This window comes from Tarenaya hassleriana, unplaced genomic scaffold (assembly GCF_000463585.1).
Source record: "Tarenaya hassleriana unplaced genomic scaffold, ASM46358v1 Cleome32, whole genome shotgun sequence".
Taxonomy (NCBI): Eukaryota; Viridiplantae; Streptophyta; class Magnoliopsida; order Brassicales; family Cleomaceae; genus Tarenaya; species Tarenaya hassleriana.
Genome location: NW_010966372.1, coordinates 1171148 through 1186201, shown reverse-complemented (window position 1 = coordinate 1186201; position 15054 = coordinate 1171148). Strand labels below are relative to the sequence as shown.

Genomic DNA, 15054 nt, shown 5'->3' with positions numbered 1-15054 from the left:
ATATTAAGTAAATTTACATTTCACGGAATGTATGGAGGAGGTTTAGTTCCTAGTTTGGACTACTGTCTAGATGTCTGAAAATTCAATTTACAACAAGGAAATAATTATAAAAAGGATTTTTTTTAATAGTTTTTGTCCATATGCGTAACAACTTGTAGTGATGGGGTCCAAAGCGCGTTAATGGCGAAAACGAGTTGGCTCATCTCATCTTATATATATGTGTGTATATCATTATTATTAAATGACCGAAGGAACATGGATTTGTCTTAATGACAAAAAAGAAAATCCAAAAAATATAAAAGAACATTGGAAAAACAAAGAATGGGATTTAGCATATTCTTTTGTTTTCTTTTTTGAACCGTCACATTTAAAGTGTAATGTTGCGTGATTGGGCTTCGCATGGTTTCGTATGTAAAATACAATTCATCGATCAAAGGAGGCGTCGAGGGTTTTTGGATGAAGCAGCTGACACAAAGACAAGACTCAAAAAGTCTTTAACAGTAAACAGGAAACAGAGCACTTGAAATGTCTCAGAGTTTTGCTGTTTCAACGCATTTAAACAGGCAAACAAAAGAGAGATTTTTTTTTGGGATCAAAACCTTGTGAACCTGAGTTTCACAAAGAAGCTGTATCCATCTTTGTTGAATCAGAGGCAGCAGCAGCAGAAGCTTTCAGGAAGACAGGGTGAAGAACATGACCCTCCTTCGGATCAACGTGCACCCACTTGCGTCCGCTCAGTTTGTGCGTCTCAAATCTCACACGCCCTTCCTTCAATGCGAAGAGGGTGTGGTCCTTACCAATCCCGACATAGTCCCCTGGGTGAAACCGTGTTCCCCTTTGTCGGACTATGATGTTTCCCGGTATCACATTCTGCAGAAACATACATATGCATTTGCCCTGAAGTTTCAGCTAACAAGAAATCAACTAAAGTGTATTTGCCCTGCAGAAATCAACCATTTCTTTTCTTTCCTATACGTGTACGCATAGTCCTAATCATACGCATGAGAGGATCCTACTCGGCTTGGAGTCTTACCTCTCCTCCGAATTTCTTGACACCAAGATTCTTGGGCTTAGAGTCTCGCCCATTCTTTGTGGATCCAGCGGTCTTCTTAGTAGCCCAACGCTTAAAAACCACGCTCAACCCGTTGGAAGAACCATCTAACACCACAGAGAAAAAAAAAAGAGGAAGTAACCAAATGGGTCACTAAGTGATACCAGAACCAGAAAGATCAGATAGAGATGGAAACTCATCACAAGAAAGCTGAAATAGACAAACTAATACCAGAAATGCAGCTATTGTATACGGGAGCTTCGGAGATCAGTTCCCTCAAACTAACCCTTCTGCATATCGATGCAGCTGAATTGAATACATTCATTTTTAGAATTTCAAAAAGAGAGAGAGCACCTGCACAATAGCCATTCAGAAGATCAATGCAAACCACTGCAATACAGCAACACCCCCCTGTATTTTCCATGGAAATTTAGTTACAGAAAAACTCAACAATATAAGAAACCTCATTCCTCAAAAAAGTAATCTCCCTGAAAACCAAAGAGAACGTGTAGGTAGCTTCTTCCCATCTTCAAGTTTACAGCCATGGGATTCTGTAACTTTTATCAAACAGACAGCAATCTTAACCTTAATTCCAAGTCAACATTCCTTAAGTCCTGTTAATCGGCTTTCTAGTTTTCAGTTTCACGTAGCAATCCAGAACGTGAGCATTGTCGATCGAATAATCATTTGTTAACTATAATGACTCAGATTTCAAAAATTATACCAAAATCACTAATCAATCCGGTTCCCGCTGGAAGCCACCAGTAACCTAAATTCCGAGGTCGATTTTGGCTTTCCGTGGGCGATAATTCCACCGTAAAAGCCCTTACTTGCCACCAAAACTCGGATCAAATTCACCGTTTCACGGTGAATCAGGCGGAATTGCAAGGTCCATCTAGATCATAGAACAACGGGCTCAGAATCCAAGACCCTAGCCGAGTAAAATACGGCGTAAAACGGCAGGTTACTCCATGCCCAACGTCAGCCCGAGCTCAAACCTAGGAGGAGGAGAAGAATAGGAATTAACTTACCCGAGACTTTCGATGCCGGCGGAAACACACAGGCGGCGAGTCCTGAAAAAGAAAACGGTGGCGGCGACGGAGACACGAAGAGGAAAGGGGAGGGAGAGTATCGTTCGAAGTGACAATAAATTACGTGCGAATGGGTCTGTATTTCATTTGTTTTTACATTTACACCTCAACATTTTAATTTGAAACAAATAAATCCCCTCTAATTAAAAACAATTTCATAACTTCTCGATGATTTCAAATATTTGCCTACTACTGTTAAAGTGAATGGACATGACATGATATTCGGCCCAACGTGGTGCTCTAGAACATTAGACCCATCTTTCATTTTAGGCCCTGAAATTTCGAATGCTTTACAATTCCACCCCTAAAGTTATTAGCACGACCAAGGCCCATCTCCAAACCAAACTACCAAACCATCTAAACCAGAGAAAGTCAGAAGATCGTCAGCTATGACCGGTTTAGTACTTTCCTGTTAATTAAAATAGCTTAACCGGATCATCACATTTACTCGATTTGGGTGAGTTGTGAAGGAGATCCCCATGCATTTATATGAGCAATGGAAAAAGAGAGCAACAAAACTCGAGACAATAACCAGAGATTACGTTAATAATCACCAGACAATGAAAAAGGTTGTAATATTTGTTCTAGTTGAAGCGAAACTAGATGGAAACAAGGAAAAAGAGTGTACATTTCAGCAAACCCTCTCAACATTTTTGCAGGTGGTCTGAAAGCTGCTGATAGAGTTGTCACTGTCAGCCATGGGAGCTGAAAAGCTCAAGGAGTGATTGGAAATCCTGATGAATCTTGAACGGAATTGATTCAAAAGAATGGGACCCTAGATTTGATATTCATTTTCAGTATGATGGCTATACAGACTATTCATTGGAGACGCTTCAAAAGGGTAAAACTCAGTAGACATGGCTGCAATACAGAAAGAGCTCGGCTTACCAGTCTGACCAGATGTTCCAGTGATTGGTTTTATTGGAAGGTTGGATCACCGGAAGGGTATTGATCTGGTAGCTGAGTCGGTTCCATGGATGATGGACGGGACAGGACGTTCAGCTGGTTATGTTGGGAACAGAACGACAAGACTTGGAGGCAATTCTCAGACCGTTGGAGAACCAATACAGGGACAAAGCAAGAGGATGGGTTGGCTTCTCAGCGAAAACAGCCCCCCACATGATATAAGAATGCCCTCGAGCTACGGCTCAACCCCCCTGGTCCATGCCGTATGAGGGGATATGGTTCAGCCATTTGACCCGATTAACGAAACGGGTCTAGGTTGGACATTTGACAGCGCAGAAGCGAGTAAACTGATACAAGCATTAGGGAACTGTTTGTTGACATAAAGGGAGTAAAAAGCAGAGTTGGGAAGGGATTCAGAGAAGAGGAATGAAGCAAGATCTCCACTGGGATAACGCTGCAGAGAAGTATGAGGAAGTTCTTGCCGCTGCTGCTGAGCATCAATAATGAACGTTTTGATACAAACTGCTTCTATTGTTTTATAAGAATGTGTTTTGGGATTTTTCGTTGACAAGCTCAGCTGTGTATATTGGTGATAAACTCCATTAGAGCTTAGAGAAACTCAAGCTTTTAAGCTCTGTTCTTGCACTTAGAAGCCTGAGCTCTTTTGGCAGAGATTCTGCAGAAAGTTCCAAACTTTATGGCAGAAACCAACCAGATAACCTAAACTTACCTTAAATCAGAGCATAAGGAAAGTAAAGGAGCGATCAAAGAAGTAAAAGAAACATTCATCACTATAACCATTTTCGCAATATCCTTACACTGTTTATTCCCATCGTATATTCATCTTATTTAGACACATGGATAAAGATATAAGTTCCTGTAAAAGGTTATGAGAATAACTAACCCGAAAAGGTGTCATAGCTACTCATATAACATCGGTGTAAGGACGATCTTTGGAGAAAAAGATGGAACCTTTTCATTTCTTGATCTTCCTTTGCTTCTTCGGCCCGGGAACCTCTAATCTCCCGACAGAACAACCGCACCTCGCCCTGAAAACCAGAACGGCTCGTCCATTGGTGGGCGCCATTTTCTTCAGCTCGGCCTCCAATTCGCGGTGATGATCACGTGGCAACTCAAACAATCCCCTTTTGTTCTTGCCACCTGCGCAAGAGCTGTTCGAGCTCTTCACACAGTCCTCCGTCTCCAGCTGGATATCGAACTCTGCAGCTTTCTTAAGGCCTCTGCAATTAGGCTTCCCGCATTTTTGGGTGGTGGTGCACAAGAGCACAACTACCCAGGCAGAGATGGCTGCACATGATATGCTCAGAGCTATGGATCCATACACTATTGGGTTCCGCAAAATCTCTTCCTTGGCCAAACAAGAGAGCTCTGCCAAGAGTTGTGCCGATTTAACAGTGACGAATTTGATGTAAGGGAAGAACAGGAAGCCGCAGGCTGTGATCACCGCGATCAGGATCACCACGTCGATGGCGGCCGATCGTGATCCATCGCAGACAGGAAACTTAGGACAGCTCGAGCTCGGTGATGTGTAGGACTTTCTACTGTTCCTCGGTTTCGGATGCAAATCTGCTGAGTTGATTGAGTTCGCCATGTTCGGTGCCGGAGTTTGCTCGATGGAGTTGCAGACCGAGATCGAGCTATGGAAATGTACCATCTCAGAAACTAGGAGCTCCTGAAAGTCTGGAAGAAGCCCTGACTGAATCTGACTCGATACCAGCTAACTAAATCGCACGATTTCGGATCAAAACAGCTGAGCCAAAAAGCCGAATCAGATCGAATCCTGACTCCAGCCAAATTTCCGAACTTTTGGAGATATAGCTTCGATTAAGCTGACAATTTGAATGAACCCCGATTCAATCCGATGGAAATCCCGAATTCCAATCGCGATTACCGTTCAAACCGGCGAGCAAAACCTGAAACCAGATCGACCAGCGTCCTGAAAAATGAAAACTTTCCAGAAACGTGAGAAGTTTCGAGTTCAGCTGATAATCGGATCACAAGGTGAGTTCAATCTGATCGAACCCCGATCGAACCCTCGGATTAAATTCAAAAACCCAAAATCAGATCAACCTACCTGATGAAAAATCGCCCAGAACTGAAAAGTTTGTAATTTCCCAATTCAAACAAACGAATCGGGCTTCGTCGCTATCCAGGTAACAGAAATGAATAACCCGGCTATTCAAATCCGATCAACAATATAAAAGCCTCGGAAATCGATCCGGAACAGAACAGGAGGCGGCCTAATCGAGATTGATTCACGCTACGCTATGGATGAATCGAAGAGAGGAACGAAGAAGAATTCTGAAGAAGAAGAAAATACTCAACACACACGATGAATTTGTATCATCGTCGTCATCGTAATCATGGTCATCATCATTCAAGTTTTTTTTATTGGGGTTCCAAATCGATTGAACGCAGGAGAGGAGAAGGAAGAGGGAAAGTCACAACACGCGTTAAGATAATGAGCGACGAGAGCACAATCGTTCGTGCAGAGGTGTAGTAACCCTTGAATGGACTTTGTTCAGATCATAACCCAAAATTTTATTTTTTTCCTATAATTTTATTTTAATATATATATATATATTATATTGGTTAGTAACTGTTATTTTCTCTTAAGGCTAATTTATTTATGCTTTGGTGATTTTGTGGGTCACCTTTTCCGGGTTTCACCCACTTCGTTCACATTATAATAATACTAAAGTTTGTAATATACTATCATATCTTTAACTATAAAGTAAGAAATAGGTTCTGATGGACTGAATCTAAGCATCTATCACAACTTTAAGGTGTAATGGTTTTGGTAGAAGGCCCATTAATATGATATAAACAAAATATTTTTAATAATTTCCCAAACACCGTTTCATTATAATTGTAAAAATATTTATTTAGCGTTTTCTGGAAAAAAACAAATGAAACAATTAAAGGAAATACATCCACTGGAATTGTCAAAGATTTGGGCTCTTGATTTGGTTTTATAATAAACAGTTCAGAGGCCCAAATATAAGCCCATTACTAATATTAACAATATTTCACATGAAAGTTGATATTTATATGATTTGTAACACATAATCACATGGCTTTATTTTCCTCAATATAATAAGCTCAATACAATTTTAAAAAAAAATCATCAATAATTAATTTTTTATAACTAGATAATAACCCGCGCGCATCGCGCGGACGAAAAATATATATAATTTTTTAAAACTTTTTATTATTAATTTTAAAATTAAATATAATATATTTTGCTTTTGATTTTATGATTCATATTTTAAATGAGATTTTTTTTAAAATAAATATTTGATTTTATATTTTTATCGGTTATAATATAGAATAAATAGTTAGAATATGGAAGTTGAAATAATGTTTTAATAAAATTTACTGATTAGATGACTGAATTTAATTTTTGGTAAATTTAAGGATATCTGAAGAACGTAATTATCAAAAATATGGTTAATAGATTATTAAATATTTCATAATAAAACATTGGTATAATGTTAAACCTATATAATCTCATCAATATTTATATGTATTATTATTATTATTTTTGTATCTTCGTATAAGTATATATATATATATTATATTAATATATCATATAATAATTTGTATTGATAATAGTTTATATACTTTATGAAATTAATTATGTGGATACATATTATATAGAAGTTAAAAATATTAGCGCATATTAAAAAATATGTATGAATTTATTTTAAAAAACATTAATAGTTTTAAAGTTAAATGTAATATATTTTGTTTTTTTTTATGGTTTTAAATGATAATTTTTTTTAAATGTCAAGATAACGTGATAGTGTATTTTTTCTGAAAATGAAATAGTTCGTAGTTTATTTAGTTTTTTTTTTATAATTCAATATTTTTATGGAATTCTCCCTATAAAAGATTTAAATATTTTGATGATTTCATATCATGATTATTTTTTTAAACTATTGAAGGATTAATTAAATATAAACATATAACAAAACTTTTTTTATATGATCCATCTGCATATTAAATAATTGGATAGATAAGAAATAATCTTTTTTTATTAATTTCTCCAAAATAATATACCCTCCATGCTTTTTCTTCATAACCACCACCAACCTTCACCCGCCGTCAGAGGAGGCAGACCTACATTCCTTCGATGCTCCTTCACCCTACAGGATCATCTCTTCATCCATGGTTCATCCTCCTTCTTTAGTTGGTCCTCCTCCCAAGTTGTCCAAAAAGGAGAACATGTTTATGTTTTTTCAGAGCCCGAAATGAAGGGATAGGTGGACTAAAAAGCGAAATGAGTAGACATGGAAGTAGGGTTTAAAGATGGTAAAAGCCACTGGAAAATATTATCCCTTGTTTCCTTTGAAGAAGATGACGAAGAACAATCACAACCGAAAAACAAAAATTTGGAACTTAGAAATAAAAAGAGGAAGATTTAAAAAAAAAACCTGATATTTTTTGCCACATTTAGTTTCTAGACATAAAAGGCCATAAGAGTTACACTTTGGCACAACTCATGATAATCGGATCACAAGGTGAGTTCAATCTGATCGAACCCCGATCGAACCCTCGGATCCATAAAACAGCACCAGATTTAAATATTTGATTTTATATTTTTATCGGTTATAATATAGAATAAATAGTTAGAATATGGAAGTTGAAATAATGTTTTAATAAAATTTACTGATTAGATGACTGAATTTAATTTTTGGTAAATTTAAGGATATCTGAAGAACGTAATTATCAAAAATATGGTTAATAGATTATTAAATATTTCATAATAAAACATTGGTATAATGTTAAACCTATATAATCTCATCAATATTTATATGTATTATTATTATTATTTTTGTATCTTCGTATAAGTATATATATATATATTATATTAATATATCATATAATAATTTGTATTGATAATAGTTTATATACTTTATGAAATTAATTATGTGGATACATATTATATAGAAGTTAAAAATATTAGCGTATATTAAAAAATATGTATGAATTTATTTTAAAAAACATTAATAGTTTTAAAGTTAAATGTAATATATTTTGTTTTTTTTTATGGTTTTAAATGATAATTTTTTTTAAATGTCAAGATAACGTGATAGTGTATTTTTTCTGAAAATGAAATAGTTCGTAGTTTATTTAGTTTTTTTTTTATAATTCAATATTTTTATGGAATTCTCCCTATAAAAGATTTAAATATTTTGATGATTTCATATCATGATTATTTTTTTAAACTATTGAAGGATTAATTAAATATAAACATATAACAAAACTTTTTTTATATGATCCATCTGCATATTAAATAATTGGATAGATAAGAAATAATCTTTTTTTATTAATTTCTCCAAAATAATATACCCTCCATGCTTTTTCTTCATAACCACCACCAACCTTCACCCGCCGTCAGAGGAGGCAGACCTACATTCCTTCGATGCTCCTTCACCCTACAGGATCATCTCTTCATCCATGGTTCATCCTCCTTCTTTAGTTGGTCCTCCTCCCAAGTTGTCCAAAAAGGAGAACATGTTTATGTTTTTTCAGAGCCCGAAATGAAGGGATAGGTGGACTAAAAAGCGAAATGAGTAGACATGGAAGTAGGGTTTAAAGATGGTAAAAGCCACTGGAAAATATTATCCCTTGTTTCCTTTGAAGAAGATGACGAAGAACAATCACAACCGAAAAACAAAAATTTGGAACTTAGAAATAAAAAGAGGAAGATTTAAAAAAAAAACCTGATATTTTTTGCCACATTTAGTTTCTAGACATAAAAGGCCATAAGAGTTACACTTTGGCACAACTCATAACTGTTTCTCCCATAGTTATCTTCTTTTTTAAGACTATACATACATATATATAAGTATGTATATGTATAATCCACCAAAACAATGCATATGTATATATATACTCACAAAGAAATTTCGTACTATGATAGTATCACATGCACATGATCAAAAACACCAATTTTCAAATTACTTAATGTACATTAGTTCAATATTAAATATTTCAACAATGATTTATTATTGTGTAATTAGAAAATTATATCGTTTGGAATAACATTTGGTTCATGTTTAATCAATACCTCATACCATTTTTGGTATAGAATAAGTCAAACCGATTTTGTAAAATTATATAAGTTGTGGTTCAAATATAGACAATCAAAACAAATGTATATGAATTCTACGAATTTTGTATCATGGATCACAAAAAAAAAACTCACATTTATATTAGTCAAATAACCACTTGGGATCAACTTTAATGTTATTAAAAAAAGTATTGATACGATGACGATGATAATAATATAATACACACAATAATATACAAAACATAAAAAAAAACTCACATTCTACGTAGATTAGCTAAGCCTCGCCTGGAAATCACTGTCTATTCCTCCATCATCAAATTGATATCGTTGATGAGAAAGCGATAACATATTTTTCATTTTATAGTTTAGAATTTTTTTAATTGAATTAATTAATCATCAATGAATTTAAAACTCACTTTAAATACCCTTAAACCGTCTCAAAGATTTTTGAGCCTCTTTAATGGAATTGGAATTGCGGAGACTTTTAATTATATTTACAAAACCTTGATCCAATCCAATAAATAAAAGTTTTGAATATTATTTACTCTATCTTGACTTTAATAATTAGAATCAGAATTGCAAAAACAATTAATTAGAATCAGAATTGTAAAAAAAATTTTTAAAAAAAAAGTGGACACGTGTCATGCCCGTGTGAATCCACTGTACTTTTATATAATATAATAATATAATATATAGATTCTATTATATATCTAACTACATTCGTAATTTAAAAATATATTAACTTTTTTGAGAATAATTAATTTATTGAGATTATTCTAATTTCTAAGCGATAAGCGTGAGATATATAGGTTAATCAGACTCGAGGAGTGGCAACAATTAAAACCCTAGCAGTCCGATTCTGGCAGGAAGACACGATATCTAAAGCCCTAGCTTCGCCTTCCGCTTCCACCCTCTTCTTAGCAGTGGTTTCCCGACAATGGGTTCGAAGAACAAGAAGCAGCGCAAGCCAGACGGTGGCAGCGGCCCGCCGGATAAACAGATCATCACGGACCCACGGTTCGCGTCGGCGCACACCGACCCGAGGTTTCGTAGGGTTCCGAAGCGCGAGACGAAGGTGGCGATCGACGATCGATTCAAGCGCGTCTTCACCGACAAGCGGGTCAGCTCGGCCTCGGCTCCGAGAAGGGAGGAGTGGCAAGGATTCACTGCGGGAGTATTATCGTATAGAAGAAGAGAAGCAAAAACACACGAAGGAAGAAGAAGATGATATTGACGGAGAGAGCGAGGATGAGTCCGAGGAAGATAGCGAGGGAGGGATGAATGCGAAATCGGATTCGTCGGATGAAGGATCCGGACAGGAGGAATCGGAAGATGAAGATGGCGAGGAGGCAGAAACGGGGGATGAAGATGGCGAGGAGGGCGAAGAAGAAGAGGTATCCACAAGTGAAGATGATGATGATGACGATGAGCTTATTTATGAAGGTGGAAGACCTGAATTGGTGGTAAATACTTCTAACTATCTCTGTATGAGGTGATCAAGATGCTTAATTTCCTGCTCAATAGGATCAATCAAGATAGGTTTTTTGCTCGGATTGTGATTTGAATGCTGGTTTAGTTGTTGAGGAACGGATTGGGATTTGAATGCTGGTTTTGTTGTTGAGGAATAATGATTTCCTGATATGAAATTTGGTTATGTGCTGTGTAATAGGAAGAAAATATACCAGAGATTGACAAAGAAACCCGCAGAGTGGCAATCGTGAACATGGACTGGACACATGTCTCGGTGAGTTCTCATGTGCTGATTATGTGTTCTGGAAATTGGTGTCTATGTTTATGGTAATCTTCTGCGTATTATTGCCCAACAATTGGTTTGTTATGGATCCGGCATGAAATGAAATCGTGTGGTTTTGCAGCATAGCAATGTGTCCATTTGCTTGCTGATTTTCGCATCTGTGCTTGAAAAGCCTCGAGCTTTCTGATTTTATGCCTTGTTTTTACGTTTAACTTTGCTGGCTGTTGACTGATTTCTTTGGTGATACATAGGCATCGGACTTGTTTGTAGTTTTGAGTTCGTTTCTGCCAAAAGGTGGGCAAATTTTGTCGGTAGCTGTCTATCCATCTGAGTTTGGACTTCAGCGCATGAAAGAGGAGGAAATCCATGGGCCTGCTGGTTTATTTGATGGTGATAAAAAGAGTGAAGATGATGACAATGAAGAAGATGAAGAAGAAGAGGACGAGGACATCATCAACCAGAAATTACGTGCTTACGAAATTAGTAGATTAAAGTGAGTTCAAATTCTAGGCAAACTTTTATGGCGTGGATTTGTTGGGTTATCTGCAAGATTGAAGACCTAACTAAAACATATACTGTATTGCTCTTGTTGCAGATATTATTATGCAGTTGTAGAATGTGATTCCAGTGCCACTGCAGATTACCTATATAAGACATGTGACGGAGTTGAGTTTGAGAGGTCATCAAACAAGCTCGACTTAAGATTTATTCCGGATTCCATGGAATTCAAACATCCACCTCGTGATGTTGCAACCGAGGTTCATTTTTGCAACTTCTTTCGGTTGTCAACTTATGGCAGCATATGGTGGATACACTTCTGATATTATGCAGAACACTGACTAATAGTTAATTAAAATTTTGATTAATTCAGGCACCTGCAAGCTATGTCGGTTTGGATTTTCATAGTCGAGCTCTGCAGTTGAGCAAAGTCAATCTTTCTTGGGATGAAGATGAGCCTCACCGTGTCAAGACCTTGAAGCGAAAGTTCAAACCCGATCAGGTATATATTTAACTGTTTATGAGTAATGTTACTTCCTGTTAGAGGCATGGTTTTGTAGTCAAAGCAACTTCGTCACTTTCGTGTACCCATCGGACGGCAGCCCTTTCGGGGGTTCCTTAGGGACCGATTCACTCTGCGTAGATTGACTGAACACAGAAAGCCTTCCACTGGCAGGCGATCGTGGAGGTTTCATAATGAACTGCCAGAGTTTTTCAATGTTGCTATATATTCTGTTTTTGTGTTCTCATACTGTGAGTGTTTTCGTTACAGATGGCTGAACTTGAAATGAAGGAGTTTTTGGCTTCTGATGAAAGTGAATCTAATGATGATGAAGATAAGCCGGATAAAAAGGAGAAGATGAAAGACAAATACCGTGCTCTGGTTCAGTCTGGAGATAATGGTTCTGATGAAGAGGAGGATAAGGATCAGGATATGGAGGTGACATTCAATACCGGGTTAGAAGATTTGAGTAAACGCATTATTGAAAAGAAGGAAAAAAAGTCAGAAACAGTTTGGGAGGCCTATCTAAGGAAGAGACGGGAGAGAAAGAAGGCTAGGAAGAATAAAGACAACAAAGATGATTCTTCATCTTCTGATGATGATGATGATGATGATGGTTATGGTAATGATACTGATAGAGAGGCTGTGACAGAAGATGCTGATGACTTCTTTGTGGAAGAGCCTCCTATTAAAAAGAAGAAGCATTCTGAGAAGGAAGAAGCAGAAGAAGCAAGCCGAGCCGAGCTGGAGTTGTTACTGGCCGATGAGAAGGCAGTGGATGGGGGGGGGGTCAAGGGGTACAACATAAGACGGAAGGGTAAAAAGGGCAAAATACAAATTGCGGAAGAGAAGATACCAGATGCGGATCTCGATGACCCGAGATTTTCAGCCCTCTTCACTTCCTCTCTGTTTGCTTTAGACCCTACAGATCCTCAGTTCAAAAGGTACACCGATGAAACAGATCCCCTAATCTAATTTATTTAATTTGTTAGCATTACTAACAGGTAAATGCATGTGGATGAGCATACAAATATGACTTTGTACATTCATGCACTAATACTGAAACTTTATACATTTTGGGGGCTGGCAGGAGTGCGGCTTATGCTAGGCAACTCTCTCAGAAGCAGAATGGTGACCAGAGAAGCTCAAAGCAGGCAACGGCTAAATCAGATGACACTGCAAAATCAGGTGCCTTGGACTCTAAGAAAGAGAAACATGATTTGTCTTCAGCAATCAGATCGGTTAAGATGAAAATCCAGCAGAAAGACACAGAGAAAAAGCAAGGAAAGAAGCCGGAATCATCTGCATTGGTTCAGCGGATTAAGAAGAAAGCCAAAGCTATGGCAAAATGAGAGGGAGGAAGACATGGTTTCTGTAAGCTGTAGCGAATAAGGTTAATAGATTCTCAATTCATATTGGGGAAGAATGTCTCTGCCCGTAATTGCCAAAGAGATTTTTGTTATGTCTCGTCTTTTTGGTCGAACACACTATACATAATGAGCATGTTTCGATATGCCAATACCTTGTCGCTGTTTGTTTGCCAATAGTTTCTCAATTCATATGTACGTGTTTTCAGAATGACGGTTTTGAAAGATTTGAGATGAGATATGTACATCTCGGGCTCAACCTGAAATTCAGCAAAAGATTTGACCGACCGGTCGTTTCTCTCCGGACAATAACACAAACCGATGAGAGATCGAAGAACTAAGACGCGAATAGCCAAAGGACGGTCACACATTACATGACCGGTGGTGAAATCAGACACCTGAAGATACCAAGTTTTCAGGGCATTGTGAGCAAACATGGCTAAGCCAGTCACTTTGCGAGTTCCAAAGTAAGAAGGAAAAAAAACAGAAACACCAATGTACTCAACCGTAATAAGGAGGGTGGTTCTGCACCTGTTGAGGCGCCCGTGCAGAACCAGAAGGGGATGAGGCCGTAGCATATGCAGGAACAGCTGATGTTGCATAAACAGGCAAAGATGTTGGGTCCATTTGGCTGGGATAAATACCGGGCATTGATGTATATGCAGTCCCGGCTCCCGAGTTCAGCGGTTGGACCAGCGGCTCTTGCCAAGTTGTCTGGGCAGCTGCTGAGAGAGCCGGGACTTTCTGGGTTACGAGCAGACTCAGATCGGGGAGTGTGTAGTCTCTGCTTTTGTCGCTAAAAGCCTAAAAACACGGGACAGAAAGGAAAAAGAAAGATTGGGGTTAGGGTTAAACCACAAGATGATTAAGATTTCCGGGCCAGGAATAAGGGGGAGACTGTCTGGAAGCGTCAAGATGTCAAGGGTTACAACATAAGACGGAAGGGTAAAAAGGGCAAAATACAAATTGCGGAAGAGAAGATACCAGATGCGGATCTCGATGACCCGAGATTTTCAGCCCTCTTCACTTCCTCTCTGTTTGCTTTAGACCCTACAGATCCTCAGTTCAAAAGGTACACCGATGAAACAGATCCCCTAATCTAATTTATTTAATTTGTTAGCATTACTAACAGGTAAATGCATGTGGATGAGCATACAAATATGACTTTGTACATTCATGCACTAATACTGAAACTTTATACATTTTGGGGGCTGGCAGGAGTGCGGCTTATGCTAGGCAACTCTCTCAGAAGCAGAATGGTGACCAGAGAAGCTCAAAGCAGGCAACGGCTAAATCAGATGACACTGCAAAATCAGGTGCCTTGGACTCTAAGAAAGAGAAACATGATTTGTCTTCAGCAATCAGATCGGTTAAGATGAAAATCCAGCAGAAAGACACAGAGAAAAAGCAAGGAAAGAAGCCGGAATCATCTGCATTGGTTCAGCGGATTAAGAAGAAAGCCAAAGCTATGGCAAAATGAGAGGGAGGAAGACATGGTTTCTGTAAGCTGTAGCGAATAAGGTTAATAGATTCTCAATTCATATTGGGGAAGAATGTCTCTGCCCGTAATTGCCAAAGAGATTTTTGTTATGTCTCGTCTTTTTGGTCGAACACACTATACATAATGAGCATGTTTCGATATGCCAATACCTTGTCGCTGTTTGTTTGCCAATAGTTTCTCAATTCATATGTACGTGTTTTCAGAATGACGGTTTTGAAAGATTTGAGATGAGATATGTACATCTCGGGCTCAACCTGAAATTCAGCAAAAGATTTGACCGACCGG

The 15054-nt window shown here is 37.7% G+C and overlaps 4 protein-coding genes across 7 annotated transcripts; 2 read left to right on the top strand and 2 right to left on the bottom strand.

Moving 5' to 3' along the window:
- Positions 1 to 432: 432 nt before the first annotated feature.
- LOC104821028 (50S ribosomal protein L27-like) lies at positions 433 to 2187 on the bottom strand. Of its 2 annotated transcripts, XM_010551752.1 has the most exons (5): positions 2083 to 2187; positions 1776 to 1946; positions 1283 to 1405; positions 1034 to 1158; positions 433 to 870 (listed from the first exon to the last, which is right to left on the bottom strand). In XM_010551752.1, exons 3-5 carry the CDS (start codon positions 1374 to 1376, stop codon positions 616 to 618), a joined length of 474 nt encoding a protein of 157 aa, XP_010550054.1. In that variant the 5' UTR covers positions 1377 to 1405; positions 1776 to 1946; positions 2083 to 2187; the 3' UTR covers positions 433 to 615. The 2 variants fall into 2 exon arrangements, with proteins under 2 accessions (XP_010550054.1, XP_010550053.1); XM_010551751.1 differs by lacking the exon at positions 1776 to 1946.
- Positions 2188 to 3817: 1630 nt separating this feature from the next.
- On the bottom strand, positions 3818 to 5584 carry LOC104821027 (uncharacterized protein At5g19025). 3 transcript variants are annotated; one of them, XM_010551748.2, is made up of 2 exons: positions 5144 to 5584; positions 3818 to 5019 (listed from the first exon to the last, which is right to left on the bottom strand). In XM_010551748.2, exon 2 carries the CDS (start codon positions 4721 to 4723, stop codon positions 4025 to 4027), a length of 699 nt encoding a protein of 232 aa, XP_010550050.1. In that variant the 5' UTR covers positions 4724 to 5019; positions 5144 to 5584; the 3' UTR covers positions 3818 to 4024. The 3 variants fall into 3 exon arrangements, with proteins under 3 accessions (XP_010550050.1, XP_010550049.1, XP_010550052.1); XM_010551747.2 differs by having other exon boundaries at positions 3818 to 5005; XM_010551750.2 differs by having other exon boundaries at positions 3818 to 4982.
- A 4401-nt stretch (positions 5585 to 9985) lies between these two features.
- LOC104821026 (pre-rRNA-processing protein esf1-like) lies at positions 9986 to 13507 on the top strand. Its single transcript, XM_010551746.1, is given in 8 exon segments — positions 9986 to 10288; positions 10290 to 10611; positions 10818 to 10892; positions 11153 to 11394; positions 11497 to 11659; positions 11773 to 11901; positions 12172 to 12845; positions 12992 to 13507. Coding segments are annotated over 8 exon segments (2070 nt in total). The 5' UTR covers positions 9986 to 10085; the 3' UTR covers positions 13254 to 13507.
- Positions 13508 to 13846: 339 nt separating this feature from the next.
- Positions 13847 to 14917, top strand: LOC104821168 (ESF1 homolog). Its single transcript, XM_010551966.1, has 3 exons — positions 13847 to 14016; positions 14152 to 14340; positions 14487 to 14917. Exons 1-3 carry the CDS (start codon positions 13847 to 13849, stop codon positions 14746 to 14748), a joined length of 621 nt encoding a protein of 206 aa, XP_010550268.1. The 3' UTR covers positions 14749 to 14917.
- Positions 14918 to 15054: the final 137 nt, after the last annotated feature.